Genomic DNA, 17,976 nt, shown 5'->3' with positions numbered 1-17,976 from the left:
TGTGCCCAGAGCAAATCAGGGTCCACACTGAAGCTACTCTAGTTTCTGAGGGTGGGGTGGATTTAGCCACACTAGCTGTCTGGCCGCCTAACATGCAAAAATACAGACAGCAACTCTTAATTAATGGGACTAGAATAGAGGGCCTGAGGGATACAGGTGCCAGTGTCACCATGGTGACAGAGAAACTGGTTTCCCCTGGCCAATACCTGACTGGAAAAACTTACACAGTCACCAACGCTGACAATCAGAGAAAAGTACATCCCATGGCAATGGTTACTTTAGAATGGGGAGGGGTCAATGGCCTGAAACAGGTGGTGGTCTCCTCAAATATCCCAGTGGACTGTCTGCTTGGAAATGACCTGGAGTCCTCAGCATGGGCTGAGGTAGAGCTAAAAACCCATGCAGCAATGCTGGGTATCCCTGAACTGGTGTGTGTGAAAACAAGAGCACAGTGCAAGGCACAGGGTGAAAAAGTAGAGCTGGAGTCTGGAAAAATGGCCCAGCCTACCAAGAGAACAGGAAAGTCAGTTGGGAAACCAACTGCAACACAGCAAAAGAAAGGGAACCTCTCTTCTCAGGAAGAAGTTCTGCCCTCTGAGGGAACTGAGCCTTTGGAGCTTGAACCTTATCAGGTTGAGCTCTTAGGCCCAGGGGGACCCTCAAGGGAAGAGCTGTGTAAGGGACAAGAAACCTGTCCCTCTCTTGAAGGCCTTAGGCAGCAAGCTGCTGAAGAGTCCAAAGGCAAGAAAAATGGAACACATAGGGTCTATTGGGAAGATGGGCTCCTATACACTGAGGCCAGAGACCCCAAACCTGGTGCCACTAGGAGAGTGGTAGTGCCTCAGCTGTTCAGAGAGTTCATCCTAACATTGGCCCATGACATTCCCCTTGCTGGACATTTGGGACAAACCAAGACGTGGGAGAGGTTAGTCAACCACTTCTACTGGCCCAATATGTCCAACATGGTTAAGGAGTTTTGCCTCTCCTGCCCCACCTGTCAAGCCAGTGGTAAGACAGGTGGGCATCCAAAGGCCCCCCTCATTCCACTTCCAGTGGTGGGGGTGCCCTTTGAAAGAGTGGGTGTGGACATAGTTGGTCCACTGGAACCTCCCACAGCCTCAGGAAATATGTATATCCTGGTAGTAGTGGATCATGCTACCAGGTATCCTGAAGCTATTCCCCTTAGGTCGACTACTGCCCCTGCAGTAGCCAAGGCCCTCATTGGTATCTTTACCAGAGTGGGTTTCCCTAAGGAGGTGGTGTCTGACAGAGGTACCAACTTCATGTCAGCATACCTAAAGCACATGTGGAATGAGTGTGGAGTGACTTATAAATTCACTACACCTTACCATCCACAAACTAATGGCTTAGTTGAGAGATTCAACAAGACATTAAAAGGCATGATCATGGGGCTCCCAGAAAAACTCAAAAGGAGATGGGATGTCCTCCTGCCATGTCTGCTTTTCGCTTACAGGGAGGTACCACAGAAGGGAGTAGGGTTCTCACCCTTTGAACTTCTGTTTGGTCATCCTGTAAGGGGACCACTTGCCCTTGTTAAAGAAGGCTGGGAGAGACCTCTCCATGAGCCTAAACAGGACATAGTGGACTATGTACTTGGCCTTCGCTCTAGAATGGCAGAGTACATGGAAAAGGCAACCAAAAACCTTGAGGCCAGCCAACAGCTCCAGAAGTTTTGGTATGACCAAAAGGCTGCACTGGTTGAGTTCCAACCAGGGCAGAAAGTCTGGGTTCTGGAGCCTGTGGCTCCCAGGGCACTCCAGGACAAATGGAGTGGCCCTTACCCAGTGCTAGAAAGGAAGAGTCAGGTCACCTACCTGGTGGACCTGGGCACAAGCAGGAGCCCCAAGAGGGTAATCCATGTGAACCGCCTTAAGCTCTTCCATGACAGGGCTGATGTGAATCTGTTGATGGTAACAGATGAGGATCAGGAGGCAGAGAGTGAACCTCTCCCTGATCTTCTGTCATCAGACCCAAGAGATGGCACAGTAGATGGAGTGATCTACTCAGACACCCTCTCTGGCCAACAGCAGGCTGATTGTAGGAGAGTCCTACAACAGTTCCCTGAGCTTTTCTCCCTAACCCCTGGTCAGACACCCCTGTGTACCCATGATGTGGACACAGGAGACAGCATGCCTGTCAAAAACAAAATCTTCAGACAGTCTGACCATGTTAAGGAAAGCATCAAGGTGGAAGTCCACAAGATGCTGGAATTGGGAGTAATTGAGCGCTCTGACAGCCCCTGGGCTAGCCCAGTGGTCTTAGTCCCCAAACCTCACACCAAAGATGGAAAGAAAGAGATGAGGTTTTGTGTGGACTACAGAGGGCTCAATTCTGTCACCAAGACAGATGCCCATCCAATTCCAAGAGCTGATGAGCTCATTGATAAATTAGGTGCTGCCAAATTTCTAAGTACCTTTGACTTGACAGCAGGGTACTGGCAAATAAAAATGGCACCTGGAGCAAAAGAAAAGACAGCATTCTCCACACCTGATGGGCATTATCAGTTTACCGTTATGCCCTTTGGTTTAAAGAATGCCCCTGCCACCTTCCAAAGGTTGGTGAATCAAGTCCTTGCTGGCTTGGAGTCCTTTAGCACAGCTTATCTTGATGATATTGCTGTCTTTAGCTCCACCTGGCAGGATCACCTGGTCCACCTGAGGAAGGTTTTGAAGGCTCTGCAATCTGCAGGCCTCTCTATCAAGGCATCCAAATGCCAGATAGGGCAGGGAACCGTGGTTTACTTGGGCCACCTTGTAGGTGGAGGCCAAGTTCAGCCACTCCAACCCAAGATCCAGACCATTCTGGACTGGGTAGCTCCAAAAACCCAGACTCAAGTCAGGGCATTCCTTGGCTTGACTGGGTATTACAGGAGGTTTGTGAAGGGATATGGATCCATTGTGACAGCCCTCACTGAACTCACCTCCAAGAAAATGCCCAAGAAAGTAAACTGGACTGTGGACTGCCAACAGGCCTTTGACACCCTGAAACAGGCAATGTGCTCAGCACCAGTTCTCAAAGCTCCAGATTATTCTAAGCAGTTCATTGTGCAGACTGATGCCTCTGAACATGGGATAGGGGCAGTTTTGTCCCAAACAAATGATGATGGCCTTGACCAGCCTGTTGCTTTCATTAGCAGGAGGTTACTCCCCAGGGAGCAGCGTTGGAGTGCCATTGAGAGGGAGGCCTTTGCTGTGGTTTGGTCCCTGAAGAAGCTGAGACCATACCTCTTTGGGACTCACTTCCTAGTTCAAACTGACCACAGACCTCTCAAATGGCTGATGCAAATGAAAGGTGAAAATCCTAAACTGTTGAGGTGGTCCATCTCCCTACAGGGAATGGACTTTATAGTGGAACACAGACCTGGGACTGCCCATGCCAATGCAGATGGCCTTTCCAGGTTCTTCCACTTAGAAAATGAAGACTCTCTTGGGAAAGGTTAGTCTCATCCTCTTTCGTTTGGGGGGGGGTTGTGTAAGGAAATGCCTCCTTGGCATGGTTGCCCCCTGACTTTTTGCCTTTGCTGATGCTATGTTTACAATTGAAAGTGTGCTGAGGCCTGCTAACCAGGCCCCAGCACCAGTGTTCTTTCCCTAACCTGTACTTTTGTATCCACAATTGGCAGACCCTGGCATCCAGATAAGTCCCTTGTAACTGGTACTTCTAGTACCAAGGGCCCTGATGCCAAGGAAGGTCTCTAAGGGCTGCAGCATGTCTTATGCCACCCTGGAGACCTCTCACTCAGCACAGACACACTGCTTACCAGCTTGTGTGTGCTAGTGAGGACAAAACGAGTAAGTCGACATGGCACTCCCCTCAGGGTGCCATGCCAGCCTCTCACTGCCTATGCAGTATAGGTAAGACACCCCTCTAGCAGGCCTTACAGCCCTAAGGCAGGGTGCACTATACCATAGGTGAGGGTACCAGTGCATGAGCATGGTACCCCTACAGTGTCTAAACAAAACCTTAGACATTGTAAGTGCAGGGTAGCCATAAGAGTATATGGTCTGGGAGTCTGTCAAACACGAACTCCACAGCACCATAATGGCTACACTGAAAACTGGGAAGTTTGGTATCAAACTTCTCAGCACAATAAATGCACACTGATGCCAGTGTACATTTTATTGTAAAATACACCACAGAGGGCACCTTAGAGGTGCCCCCTGAAACTAAACCGACTATCTGTGTAGGCTGACTAGTTTTAGCAGCCTGCCACAAACCGAGACATGTTGCTGGCCCCATGGGGAGAGTGCCTTTGTCACTCTGAGGCCAGTAACAAAGCCTGCACTGGGTGGAGATGCTAACACCTCTCCCAGGCAGGAATTGTCACACCTGGCGGTGAGCCTCAAAGGCTCACCTCCTTTGTGCCAACCCAGCAGGACACTCCAGCTAGTGGAGTTGCCCGCCCCCTCCGGCCAGGCCCCACTTTTGGCGGCAAGGCCGGAGAAAATAATGAGAAAAACAAGGAGGAGTCACTGGCCAGTCAGGACAGCCCCTAAGGTGTCCTGAGCTGAGGTGACTCTAACTTTTAGAAATCCTCCATCTTGCAGATGGAGGATTCCCCCAATAGGGTTAGGATTGTGACCCCCTCCCCTTGGGAGGAGGCACAAAGAGGGTGTACCCACCCTCAGGGCTAGTAGCCATTGGCTACTAACCCCCCAGACCTAAACACGCCCTTAAATTTAGTATTTAAGGGCTACCCTGAACCCTAGAAAATTAGATTCCTGCAACTACAAGAAGAAGGACTGCCTAGCTGAAAACCCCTGCAGAGGAAGACCAGAAGACGACAACTGCCTTGGCTCCAGAAACTCACCGGCCTGTCTCCTGCCTTCCAAAGATCCTGCTCCAGCGACGCCTTCCAAAGGGACCAGCGACCTCGACATCCTCTGAGGACTGCCCCTGCTTCGAAAAGACAAGAAACTCCCGAGGACAGCGGACCTGCTCCAAGAAAAGCTGCAACTTTGTTTCCAGCAACTTTAAAGAACCCTGCAAGCTCCCCGCAAGAAGCGTGAGACTTGCAACACTGCACCCGGCGACCCCGACTCGGCTGGTGGCGATCCAACACCTCAGGAGGGACCCCAGGACTACTCTGATACTGTGAGTACCAAAACCTGTCCCCCCTGAGCCCCCACAGCGCCGCCTGCAGAGGGAATCCCGAGGCTTCCCCTGACCGCGACTCTTTGAACCTAAAGTCCCGACGCCTGGGAGAGACCCTGCACCCGCAGCCCCCAGGACCTGAAGGACCGGACTTTCACTGGAGAAGTGACCCCCAGGAGTCCCTCTCCCTTGCCCAAGTGGAGGTTTCCCCGAGGAACCCCCCCCCTTGCCTGCCTGCAGCGCTGAAGAGATCCCGAGATCTCTCATAGACTAACATTGCGAACCCGACGCTTGTTTCTACACTGCACCCGGCCGCCCCCGCGCCGCTGAGGGTGAAATTTCTGTGTGGACTTGTGTCCCCCGCGGTGCCCTACAAAACCCCCCTGGTCTGCCCTCCGAAGACGCGGGTACTTACCTGCAAGCAGACCGGAACCGGGGCACCCCCTTCTCTCCATTCTAGCCTATGTGTTTTGGGCACCACTTTGAACTCTGCACCTGACCGGCCCTGAGCTGCTGGTGTGGTGACTTTGGGGTTGCTCTGAACCCCCAACGGTGGGCTACCTTGGACCAAGAACTGAACCCTGTAAGTGTCTTACTTACCTGGTAAAGCTAACAAATACTTACCTCCCCTAGGAACTGTGAAAATTGCACTAAGTGTCCACTTTTAAAACAGCTATTTGTGAATAACTTGAAAAGTATACATGCAATTTTGATGATTTGAAGTTCCTAAAGTACTTACCTGCAATACCTTTCGGATGAGCTATTACATGTAGAATTTGAACCTGTGGTTCTTAAAATAAACTAAGAAAAGATATTTTTCTATATAAAAACCTATTGGCTGGATTTGTCTCTGAGTGTGTGTACCTCATTTATTGTCTATGTGTATGTACAACAAATGCTTAACACTACTCCTTGGATAAGCCTACTGCTCGACCACACTACCACAAAATAGAGCATTAGTATTATCTCTTTTTACCACTATTTTACCTCTAAGGGGAACCCTTGGACTCTGTGCATGCTATTCCTTACTTTGAAATAGCACATACAGAGCCAACTTCCTACAGGGGTGTCTTACCTATACTGCATAGGCAGTGAGAGGCTGGCATGGCACCCTGAGGGGAGTGCCATGTCGACTTACTCGTTTTGTCCTCACTAGCACACACAAGCTGGCAAGCAGTGTGTCTGTGCTGAGTGAGAGGTCTCCAGGGTGGCATAATACATGCTGCAGCCCTTAGAGACCTTCCTTGGCATCAGGGCCCTTGGTACTAGAAGTACCAGTTACAAGGGACTTATCTGAATGCCAGGGTGTGCCAATTGTGGATACAATGGTACATTTTAGGTGAAGGAACACTGGTGCTGGGGCCTGGTTAGCAGGGTCCCAGCACACTTCTCAGTCAAGTCAGCATCAGTATCAGGCAAAAAGTGGGGGGGTAACTGCAACAGGGAGCCATTTCTTTACAATCATAAAATAACAGTTGTGTTGAGAACAAAACTTAAATGCCTTCCAAAAGTAATTTTTAAAATTCCTTATTTATCAAACAATAGAATTACCTGTTTTCTTCCCACAACCAGATTCAGTAGCAGAAAGGCCTTTGTAGGAAGCTGGCCTGGTGTGTGGTGGGTACCTATGGAAGTTAAACCTATTCCAGGTCCAGGTATCCCCTCTTAGTGAAGTGTAGGCAGTATCTAGAAGCCAGGCCCTCTAGAGGTAGCTGTGGATGAGCAGGCAATGCTTATCTAGGAGACATGCAACGCTCATGCCTGTAGTCACACAGCACTTACACACATTAAAGAAAACACTCAGTTGTACAAAAATAAATTTACTTTTTTTTTTTAACCAATCACCAATTTGCTAGACAGGTGACCCACCATTAGGAGGTAAGTAATACACTAAATAGATACACTAGCAATCGGAGATAGGCATAGAAAAGGTTAGAAAAGAGTGCAAACAGTAATAACAAATAGTGACCCTAGAGGGAGCACAAACCATATACTACAGAAATGGAATGTGAACAAGGTACCCCCACCTAGGTAAGTCAAGTGTGTTGAGCTGGGAGTACTAGAGAACCAGTGTCTGTGTCTGTGTAGGATTTCCACCAACAAGCCTTGGCAAGGGCATACTCGCGGTTAGTGGAAAAGAGGTGCTGCTGGGGGCCGGCAAAGCCCATGAGGGCTCAACCCAGGAGGTCGCAGAGATTCCACAGGAGCAGAGGCAGCACTTACAGGAGTCCCACAGGAGGGGGACACAGACGTTGCAGAAGGAACCCACGCAGCATTACAGAAGTGGATCCCACGCTGCAGGAGGCTGTGCTTTGTAGGATGGACTGCTGGGGGCTGGAGCTACATATTGCCTGACAGTCCCTTGCAGGAGATGCAAACAGGCCCTGGCAGCTGCAAGAGACAGTGTATGGGGGTACTGTCCTGCGTGGGAAGGCAAAGGCTTACCCCCACCAAAGTTGAACAGCTGGCAGAGAGGACCAAGAGGACTACCCTGGACCGCCACCCACGATGCAGGATCCACGCAGCTCAGCAGGAGAGGGGATCCATGCTGCTGGTTGTCATTTGTTGTAGGTGCCTGCAGTTGCAGGGAAGCAGCTCCTTCACTCCAAGGGCGATTCCTCCTTGTGCAGACTGAAGATTTGCAGTCTTCTGAGGATGCAGGGCAAGGAAACTGTTGCAAAGCTGGCAGGAGCCCTGGAAACCATGTTGCTAAAGAGTCCTTTCTTCTTTGAAGCAGCTTGTCGGCTCTTGAAGGTTCCAGTCGCAGTTCCGAAGGCCAGAAGTCGAAGTAAAGGTTGCAGAGGAGTTCTGCTGGAATGTTGCAAGCCGAATTGGAGGACCCACATGAGAGAGACCCTAAATAGCCCTGATAGGAGGGATTGGTCACCTTACCAGGTAAGCACCTATCAGGAGGGGGCTCTGATGTCACCTGCTGGGCGTGATCACTCAGATGCTCCTATAGTTCCCTGCCAACCTTAGAATCAAGATGGCAGAACCCAGGGACCCTCTGGAGGAGCTCTGGGCACCATGATGGACAGGGAAGTGGTCACTCCCCTTTCCATTGTCCAGGGTTGCGCCAGATCAGGGACTGGGGGTCCCTGAAATGGTGTGGATTTTTTTTTTTTTTTTTATGCATGGAGGGCACCAAATGTTTCCTTCAAAGCAAACTAGTGTCTGTGGGAGGCTACCCCTCCCAAGCCAGTCACACCTATTTCCAAAGGGAGAGGGTGTTAACTCCCTCTCCCAAAGGAAATCCTTTGTTCTGCCTTCCTGGGCTTCATCAGATCACATAGCAGGAGGGCAGAAACCTGTCTGAGGGGTGGCAGCAGCTGGGCTGCGTGGAAAACCCTGTAAGACCAGTGGTAGCAATGCTAGGGGTCCTCTAAGGAGCCCCCAGAGTGTATGGAATCATGCCCAGGTTTGGAATTACCATTATGTAGCCAAACATAGGTTGTGACTTATGTCCAGTACACACATAAAATGGAGTTCCTGCACTCGCGAAGTCCAGTAAAATGTGGCTGAGTTTGTTGGGGCACCTCTGCTAGTGCAGGGGTTGCCTCACACACAGGTACCTGCACCCTCCCCTCTGGGCTGAGAGGGCCTACCATAGGGATGACTTACAGTGACCTGGTGTAGTGACCTGTAGTAAAAACGGGTGCGTGCACCCGGTTCACGCAGTCTGCAATGGCAAGCCTGCAGAGCCCTTTGCATGGGCTCCCTATGGATGGAACATTAACTGCTGCAGCCCATGGGGATACTGTAGGAAGTTGACTCTGTATGTGCTATTTCAAAGTAAGGACTAGCATGCACAGAGTCCAAGGGTTCCCCTTAGAGGTAAAATAGTGGTAAAAAGAGATAATACTAATGCTCTATTTTGTGGTAGTGTGGTCGAGCAGTAGGCTTATCCAAGGAGTAGTGTTAAGCATTTGTTGTACATACACAGACAATAAATGAGGTACACACACTCAGAGACAAATCCAGCCAATTTATTTTGTTATAGAAAAATATCTTTTCTTAGTTTATTTTAAGAACCACAGGTTCAAATTTAACATGTAATATCTTGTTTGAAAGGTATTGCAGGTAAGTACATTAGGAACTTTGAATCATTTCAATTGCATGTATACTTTTCAAGTTATTCACAAATAGCTGTTTTAAAAGTGGACACTTAGTGCAATTTTCACAGTTCCTGGGGGAGGTAAGTATTTGTTAGTTTTACCAGGTAAGTAAGACACTTACAGGGTTCAGTTCTTGGTCCAAGGTAGCCCACCGTTGGGGGTTCAGAGCAACCCCAAAGTTACCACACCAGCAGCTCAGGGCCGGTCAGGTGCAGAGTTCAAAGTGGTGCCCAAAACGCATAGGCTTCAATGGAGAGAAGGGGGTGCCCCGGTTCCAGTCTGCCAGCAGGTAAGTACCCGCGTCTTCGGAGGGCAGACCAGGGGTTTTTGTAGGGCACCGGGGGGGACACAAGCCCACACAGAAATTTCACCCTCAGCGGCGCGGGGGCGGCCGGGTGCAGTGTTAGAACAAGCGTCGGGTTCGCAATGGAAGTCAATGAGAGATCAAGGGATCTCTTCAGCGCTGCAGGCAGGCAAGGGGGGGCTTCCTCGGGGAAACCTCCACTTGGGCAAGGGAGAGGGACTCCTGGGGGTCACGTCTGCAGTGAAAGTCTGGTCCTTCAGGTCCTGGGGGCTGCGGGTGCAGGGTCTTTTCCAGGCGTCGGGACTTAGGTTTCAGAGAGTCGCGGTCAGGGGAAGCCTCGGGATTCCCTCTGCAGGCGGCGCTGTGGGGGCTCAGGGGGGACAGGTTTTGGTACTCAGTCGTAGAGTAGTCCGGGGGTCCTCCCTGAGGTGTTGGTTCTCCACCAGCCGAGTCGGGGTCGCCGGGTGCAGTGTTGCAAGTCTCACGCTTCTTGCGGGGAGATTGCAGGGTTCTTTAAAGCTGCTCCTTTGGATAAAGTTGCAGTCTTTTTGGAGCAGGTCCGCTGTCCTCGGGAGTTTCTTGTCGTCGTCGAAGCAGGGCAGTCCTCAGAGGATTCAGAGGTCGCTGGTCCCTTTGGAAGGCGTCGCTGGAGCAGAGTTCTTTGGAAGGCAGGAGACAGGCCGGTGAGTTTCTGGAGCCAAGGCAGTTGGTGTCTTCTGGTCCTCCTCTGCAGGGGTTTTCAGCTAGGCAGTCCTTCTTCTTGTTGTTGCAGGAATCTAATTTTCTAGGGTTCAGGGTAGCCCTTAAATACTAAATTTAATGGCGTGTTTAGGTCTGGGGGGGGTTAGTAGCCAATGGCTACTAGCCCTGAGGGTGGGTACACCCTCTTTGTGCCTCCTCCCAAGGGGAGGGGGTCACAATCCTAACCCTATTGGGGGAATCCTCCATCTGCAAGATGGAGGATTTCTAAAAGTCAGAGTCACCTCAGCTCAGGACACCTTAGGGGCTGTCCTGACTGGCCAGTGACTCCTCCTTGCTGTTTTCTTTGTTTCCTCCAGCCTTGCCGCCAAAAGTGGGGGCCAGGGCCGGAGGGGGCGGGCAACTCCACTAGCTGGAGTGTCCTGCGGTGCTGTGACAAAGGGGTGAGCCTTTGAGGCTCACCGCCAGGTGTTACAGCTCCTGCCTGGGGGAGGTGTTAGCATCTCCACCCAGTGCAGGCTTTGTTACTGGCCTCAGAGTGACAAAGGCACTCTCCCCATGGGGCCAGCAACATGTCTCTAGTGTGGCAGGCTGCTGGAACTAGTCAGCCTACACAGACAGTCGGTTAAGTTTCAGGGGGCACCTCTAAGGTGCCCTCTGGGGTGTATTTTGCAATAAAATGTACACTGGCATCAGTGTGCATTTATTGTGCTGAGAAGTTTGATACCAAACTTCCCAGTTTTCAGTGTAGCCATTATGGTGCTGTGGAGTTCGTGCAAAACAAACTCCCAGACCATATACTCTTATGGCTACCCTGCACTTACAATGTCTAAGGTTTTGTTTAGACACTGTAGGGGTACCATGCTCATGCACTGGTACCCTCACCTATGGTATAGTGCACCCTGCCTTAGGGCTGTAAGGCCTGCTAGAGGGGTGGCTGACCTATACTTGCATAGGCAGTGAGAGGCTGGCATGGCACCCTGAGGGGAGTGCCATGTCGACTTACTCGTTTTGTTCTCCCTAGCACACACAAGCTGGCAAGCAGTGTGTCTGTGCTGAGTGAGAGGTCTCCAGGGTGGCATAAGACATGCTGCAGCCCTTAGAGACCTTCCTTGGCATCAGGGCCCTTGGTACTAGAAGTACCAGTTACAAGGGACTTATCTGGATGCCAGGGTCAGCCAATTGTGGATACAAAAGTACAGGTTAGGGAAAGAACACTGGTGCTGGGGCCTGGTTAGCAGGCCTCCGCACACTTTCAATTGTAAACATAGCCTCAGCAAAGGCAAAAAGTCAGGAGGCAACCATGCCAGGGAGGCTTTTCCTTACAGATACCCTGGAAGATCAATGCCCTGTATACCTAGGTACCATATGCTAGGGACTTATATGGGGGGGGGAGCAGTATGCCAATTGTGGGAAGAAAAAGGTGCAATTTAGAGGAGAGAAAAACTACTGGGGTCCTGGTTAGCAGGAACCCAGTAGACAGTCAAACTGACAACAGGTAGAAAATGGGGGTAACCATGCCAAGAAAGAGGGTACTTTCCTACAACCGCTCTATACCCTAGATGTTAAAACCGCTCTTATGTATTATATAGATAGAAAAAAAAATTATGAAAACAAAACCACTTTGACTTCCTTATCACACAAAGGAGATCCTATATCTAAAACAACTATAGCCAGATTGATAGTCAAATGCATTCATACTTGCTATACTAAAGCTAAATGACAATTACCTGTACCACCTACAGCACACTCCTCTAGGGGGGAAAAAGTGCATCAATTGCATTTTTAGGTAACATACCTATAGCAGATATTTGTAAAGCAGCAACATGGTCTCCAACATACACATTTACAGAACCTTACTGTGCAGATGTCTTTGCATGATAACGAGCAAATGTTGGACAAGCTGTACTCAAAACACTTTTTAAAACAATTGCAACCCCTGCTTGCTAGCCACCACTTTATGGAGGGACTGCTTTACAGTCTATGCACAGCTTGTGTATCTACAGCTACACATGCCACAAAACATTTTTGTTTTTTTACTAACCAGTAGACATCTGGTCGTGGCATGATATGCTGTAGATTCACATGTGCCCTCCCTCCTCCCCTGACGCGTGTAGACTTTGCAATTTAATCTTATGTAAATAATGTACATATGTAAATACGTAGCATGGGCATCTTTTCTATTCTACGCTCTATTTTTCACTACTTTACTCTCCTGCCTGCGGAGAAACAATCTAACAAAGGACTCCATGTGCATTACCGAGAGGAGGAGTAACTCGATCCCATTACTCAGTTTCTTAGAAGAAAAACAAATTGTACTACTCCGAACCCAGCACTAGATGGCGAGCTTATGCACAGCATGTGAATCTACAGCACCACATGCCACGGCAGATGTCTACTGGTAAGTAACATTTCCTATTTACTGCACATTTAAGAGTTAACTGATCATCCCTGCAACATTCCTTTTTTTTTTTTTTTTTTAAATATGTTCAAAGTGGAAGTGTGGTCCCAATACTTCTCAAACATCTTCAGCTGGTTTTGAATATTATTTTTTTTTTTTTGGTCAAGAGCATTGGTTTTTGGGGCTTGTGGCTTCATATTTAACATTGCATGTTGGTATTGTTTGCCCTACCCTTACAAAGCGCTTGAGGCTAAAAAGGCAGGACTGGGTGGAGGTGTCACATGGCGTGGGACTAATTAGTAGCTGGATATGATAAGGTGAAAAAATAAAAGGCTTAAACACCAAGGATGAACATCTGTTTGATCACAATTGATGTTCTCTGACTTTTCTTAGACATTTTGCCACCTTTGCTTACAATATTTTTTAATATCTGTATGAAGTTGGCCTGTCCATGATGGGTGGGACAGGAAGTACACATTTTTGAAGACCCTTGTTCTGGTGCAAGTCACTAATCAAATGAAATCAGTAGAAATTACTACATTCTGAAGGATACATGTTTGTTAAGTAAGTTGTGCAAAACATTTACTGTAGAACAATTCTGTGCTCTGTACTAAGTGCAGTCCTGTTTCAGTCTTGCTTTCACCCTATAGTTGATTGTCAAAAGGGAGTTCAGTTGAGTAGTTTTATATGGGTCACACGTCAACATGGGTTTTAGGTTGGGTTTGCAGGGCACCCTGTTTAACGAGAACATAGACCCACAAAAGAGGCTTTCATATTTTACCCAATATCTGAGCTGATGTCTGTGTAAGCTGTCTGTTGGGAGATCATTACTTAGCTCTTGAATTTACAATGCATTTAAATGCACAGTTATTTTCTTCCTCTAAGCTTAATAAATTGTGTTTAGTCCTTAGGAAATAGAAGAATAAGAGTTGATGTGGCTGACCAGTCCAATGATAAAGGTAAGTTGCTGCATATTCTAGTATATAAAGCTTGTTTCAGTGAGGCATTGCGATGCCCTGCATGGCTTTAATCTTCTTGTGTTCCTGTATAGGACAGATTACTACACCCATGGCCAGTTCCAGTCTCACAGGAGCGTAAAATTGCATGATGCCTTGTCTGTGATTTCCTCTTTTCAAACTTCATGTGTTTTTCTTCTACTGGGCAGAATATTATTTTTTCCCCCCTTTTAAAAAGGGTTTAATCTTTAAAGTACTGTTGCCGCCTGTCTAGCGAGAGCAGCATCTTAATTGCTGGTCCTATGGCTTGTGTCTTCCTCCATCCAGTGTGTTGCTGGGCTCCATAATTATGTTTAAGTTATCATGGGGCATACCTAGATATTACATTACAGTTGATTTATCCGAATAGCCTAACTTCTGCTGCAATCTGTGTAAAGCAGGTAAAACATGCATCTGCTCTGCATTTTTCTCGAGACTGTATTGACACAAAAAGAGAGGGCTTAATCGAAGCAAAATTCCAGATGACAATTTGCATGGATTCACTTGGGGACTCTCCATTGAGTTTATTACTGTCATAGCCTCATCAATATTGTAAGAAAATCCAATAGAGACAGCAGAGGACAGACGTGAATGCTTCATAAAGAACATGCTTGAATTGCAAATATGGGTACCTACCTTCCTTATGTTTCATACGGATAGATACGACCCTCTTTAATTCTGATGTCACACCCATTACAAAATGTTTCAGTTAAGCTTATGATGTCCTATCTCTTCATACCATAGATCAGCAATAATTTGATCTCTAGCACCTCTTGATTTGCTTCTTATCCTCCTGTGAAATACCATAGGCACATCCCATTTGGGGAAATAACCCACTTCCTTTCTGCGTCATACTTCATTGGCTGTCATCCACTATACGTATCTGGATGGTGCCCAGGTGATGGGCTAATTTCCTGAGAAGATGTGCATGTGCAAGGGTGGTTCACATTTTTACAGATATATTTTTAAAATGCAGCTTGTGGTCTCGCCTCTAGATGTTTCATTATTACAGAGCAGGTTGTTTACAATTATTGTGCAGATATTTAATTGTTAAAAGGTATAGATATATTTTCCATACCCACTTTTCTGATTGTATTTAGTGTATTTATGAAGTTTTTAACTTTTGTTCATGTGTTCTGAACTGTACTAACTTCATAGTTCTGTGGCAGGGAACTTCTGCTTGTTTTTTTTTCTTTCTCTCCCTTATATTTCTCTAAAAAACATGTGTCTCCTTCACTCACACACGTTGGTTATTTTTGCATTTCTATGTTGCAGACCGAGATGGCTCTTTTGGAGGCAGGGACCGAGACCGGAATCGTGATTCGGATAAGACTGACTCCTCAGATTGGAGGGCGCGACCGACTTCTGATACCGCTGACGATCCTCCCCGAAGAGGCGATGATGGTTTTGGAGACAGTAAGTTAAGGGAAAGAAAAGCCTTCTGTTGAAAGCATCACATTTGTGAAATGGAATGCAGAGACCAAATGGTCGCAGTACTGTAGAGAGATTTCATTCTGTAATTCAAACCAAAGGTGACATTTTGCATCTTGCGTATTCTTGCTCTAACTTCAGCGTGGACAGTTACAAAAAAACATTAGGAACAAAACTGTATTTTTCACACAGGACCATGAAACACTGTCGCACACACAGTCTGGTGAAGGAATGGGAGGTGGTGCCCTTATCCAAATATTTACAGACTTAGTTACAGGGGTGTGGAATTTAATAAAATATCCACTTGCCCATAGGACATGTTCCTTAATAAATCTACTTGTTCCGTTGTTAAAAAAAAAAAAAAATATATATATATATATATATATATAGATGTCCATTTGGTGCCATGTAGAGCAGCAACAAATTATGGCACCAATCTCCTTATACAAGAGCTCTGATAATAGCCTCTCTGATTATGCCAGGGCGAATACTATAGAAAGACTTGAATGCTACTATTTCCTTTTTTTTACCACCTTTCTCCAGATCTACATACTTGGGCTGGAGGTAGGGGTAAACAAAGGTTCCAGGGTTGGAATGCCATTTTGAGTCTGTGCAAACTTTCTAACTTGCACGTCTGGTGGGTTTTCACAAGCTCTTCTCTAATCTTTTTATATACTGGCAAAGGCTGGGCATTTACTCCTGACAAGGGCAAAGGTAAAACTTCTTCCAGGGGTTGGGGGAAGGTGGGGGGGGAGTGGTTGGAGGGAAAGTGATCTTGTAAACATATGTTTAAATAAGCTGATCTACACATGCATCTTTGCTCATGCTAAAATACAGTTCACAAATATTATCTAGGAATACCATTTTCTTGTCTACTTCTGTAAGTTCTTGTGAATTCATGAAATCTGCAAATCTGCACTAACGGAAAGACCTATACCATAGGTGCTTAATTTTGACTTTCTTTAACAATCGGTCCCCTAATTAGATCTGGCGTTAACCAAGACCTTTTGTTTTTATTACAATTCTATCCCTCTCTATCCATGTGGCACACACAGTGGCTTAATGAAACTTGAGGGGACCTCCCCCCTGCACAGTACATGAAGGGTGTCCTGCCCCCCTCCAGACTCACTTGGGAGCTCTCAGTCCAGGGTACTGTGCTGAGGGGGGCCCCTTGGAGCTCGGGCTGTGGGGACCTGTAGGAAGTTGCCTCTGTATGCACTATTTCAAAGTAAGGAATAGTATGCACAGAGTCCAAGGGTTCCCCTTAGAGGTAAGATAGTGGCAAAAAGAGATAATACTAATGCTCTATTTTGTGGTAGTGTGGTCGAGCAGTAGGCTTATCAAAGGAGTAGTGTTAAGCATTTGTTGTACATACACACAGGCAATAAATGAGGAACACACACTCAGAGACAAATCCAGCCAATAGGTTTTGTTATAGAAACATATATTTTCTTAGTTTATTTTAAGAACCACAGGTTCAAATTCTACATGTAATATCTCATTTGAAAGGTATTGCAGGTAAGTACTTTAGGAACTTTGAATAATTACAGTAGCATATATACTTTTCACATAAAACACAAATAACTGTTGTAAAAGTGGACACTGCAATTTTCACAGTTCCTGGGGGAGGTAAGTTATTGTTAGTTTTAGCAGGTAAGTAAATCACTTACAAGTCTCAGGTTTGGGTCCAAGGTAGCCCACTGTTGGGGGTTCAGAGCAACCCCAAAGTTACCACACCAGCAGCTCAGGTCAAAGAGGTGCCCAAAACGCATAGGCTTCAATGGAGAAGGGGGTGCCCCGGTTCCAGTCTGCCATCAGGGAAGTACCCGCGTCTTCGGAGGGCAGACCAGTGGGGTTTTGTAGGGCACCGGGGGGGACACAAGTCCACACAGAAAGTACACCCTCAGCGGCACGGGGCGGCCGGGTGCAGTGTGCAAACAAGCGTCGGGTTTGTAATAGAAAGGATTGGGAGACCAAGGGGTCTCTTCAGCGATGCAGGCAAGGGGGCACTCCTTGGGGTAGCCACCACCTGGGCAAGGGAGAGGGCCTCCTGGGGGTCACTCCTGCACTGGAGTTCCGATCCTTCAGGTCCTGGGGGCTGCGGGTGCAGAGTCTTTACCAGGCGTCGGGATCTGGGAGGCAGGCAGTCTCGGTCAGGGGGAGCCTCGGGATTCCCTCTGCAGGCGTCGTTGTGGGAGCTAAGGGAGGGCAACTCTGGCTACTCACGGTCTTGCAGTTGCCGGGGAGTCCTCCCTGAAGTGATTGTCTTCCACAAGTCGAGCCGGGGGCGTCGGGTGCAGAGTAGCAAGTCTCACGCTTCTGGCGGGAAACGCAAGTTGTTTTAAAGTTGCTTCTTCGTTACAAAGTTGCAGTCCTGGGTGAACAGAGCCGCTGTCCTCAGGAGTTTCTTGGTCCTTCTAGAGCAGGGCAGTCCTCTGAGGATTCAGAGGTCGCTGGTCCCTGGGGAAAGCGTAGCTGGAGCAGTGTCTTTAGAAGTGGGGAGACAGGCCGGTAGAGCTGGGGCCAAAGCAGTTGGTGTCTCCGTCTTCTCTGCAGGGTTTTTCAGCTTAGCAGTCCTCTTCTTCTTAGGTTGCAGGAATCTGAGTTCCTAGGTTCAGGGGAGCCCCTAAATACAGAATTTAGGGGTGTGTTTAGGTCAGGGAGGGCAGTAGCCAATGGCTACTTGCCCTGAGGGTGGCTACACCCTCTTTGTGCCTCCTCCCAAGGGGAGGGGGTCACATTCCTATTCCTATTGGGGGGGATCCTCCATCTGCAAGATGGAGGATTCCTAAAAGTCAGAGTCACTTCAGCTCAGGTTGCCTTAGGGGCTGTCCTGACTAGCCAGTGACGACTCCTTGTTTTTCTCATGATCTCCTCCGGCCTTGCCGCCAAAAGTTGGGCCGTGGCCGGAGGGGG

The 17,976-nt window shown here is 48.0% G+C and overlaps 1 protein-coding gene across 6 annotated transcripts in view; it reads left to right on the top strand.

Moving 5' to 3' along the window:
- EIF4B (eukaryotic translation initiation factor 4B) overlaps positions 1-17,976 on the top strand; it is a 520,800-nt gene that overhangs the window by 103,520 nt on the left and 399,304 nt on the right. For all 6 annotated transcript variants that reach the window (XM_069230641.1, XM_069230644.1, XM_069230643.1 and 3 more), the window contains exons 5-6: positions 13,539-13,593; positions 14,905-15,045. In XM_069230641.1, the coding sequence (XP_069086742.1) occupies positions 13,539-13,593; positions 14,905-15,045 (196 nt within the window). The remainder of the gene's footprint in view (positions 1-13,538; positions 13,594-14,904; positions 15,046-17,976) is intronic.

Source organism: Pleurodeles waltl, chromosome 4_2, assembly GCF_031143425.1.
Source record: "Pleurodeles waltl isolate 20211129_DDA chromosome 4_2, aPleWal1.hap1.20221129, whole genome shotgun sequence".
Taxonomy (NCBI): Eukaryota; Metazoa; Chordata; class Amphibia; order Caudata; family Salamandridae; genus Pleurodeles; species Pleurodeles waltl.
The sequence above is the reverse complement of the archived record's forward strand: the minus strand, read 5'-3'. Positions and strand labels throughout refer to the sequence as shown.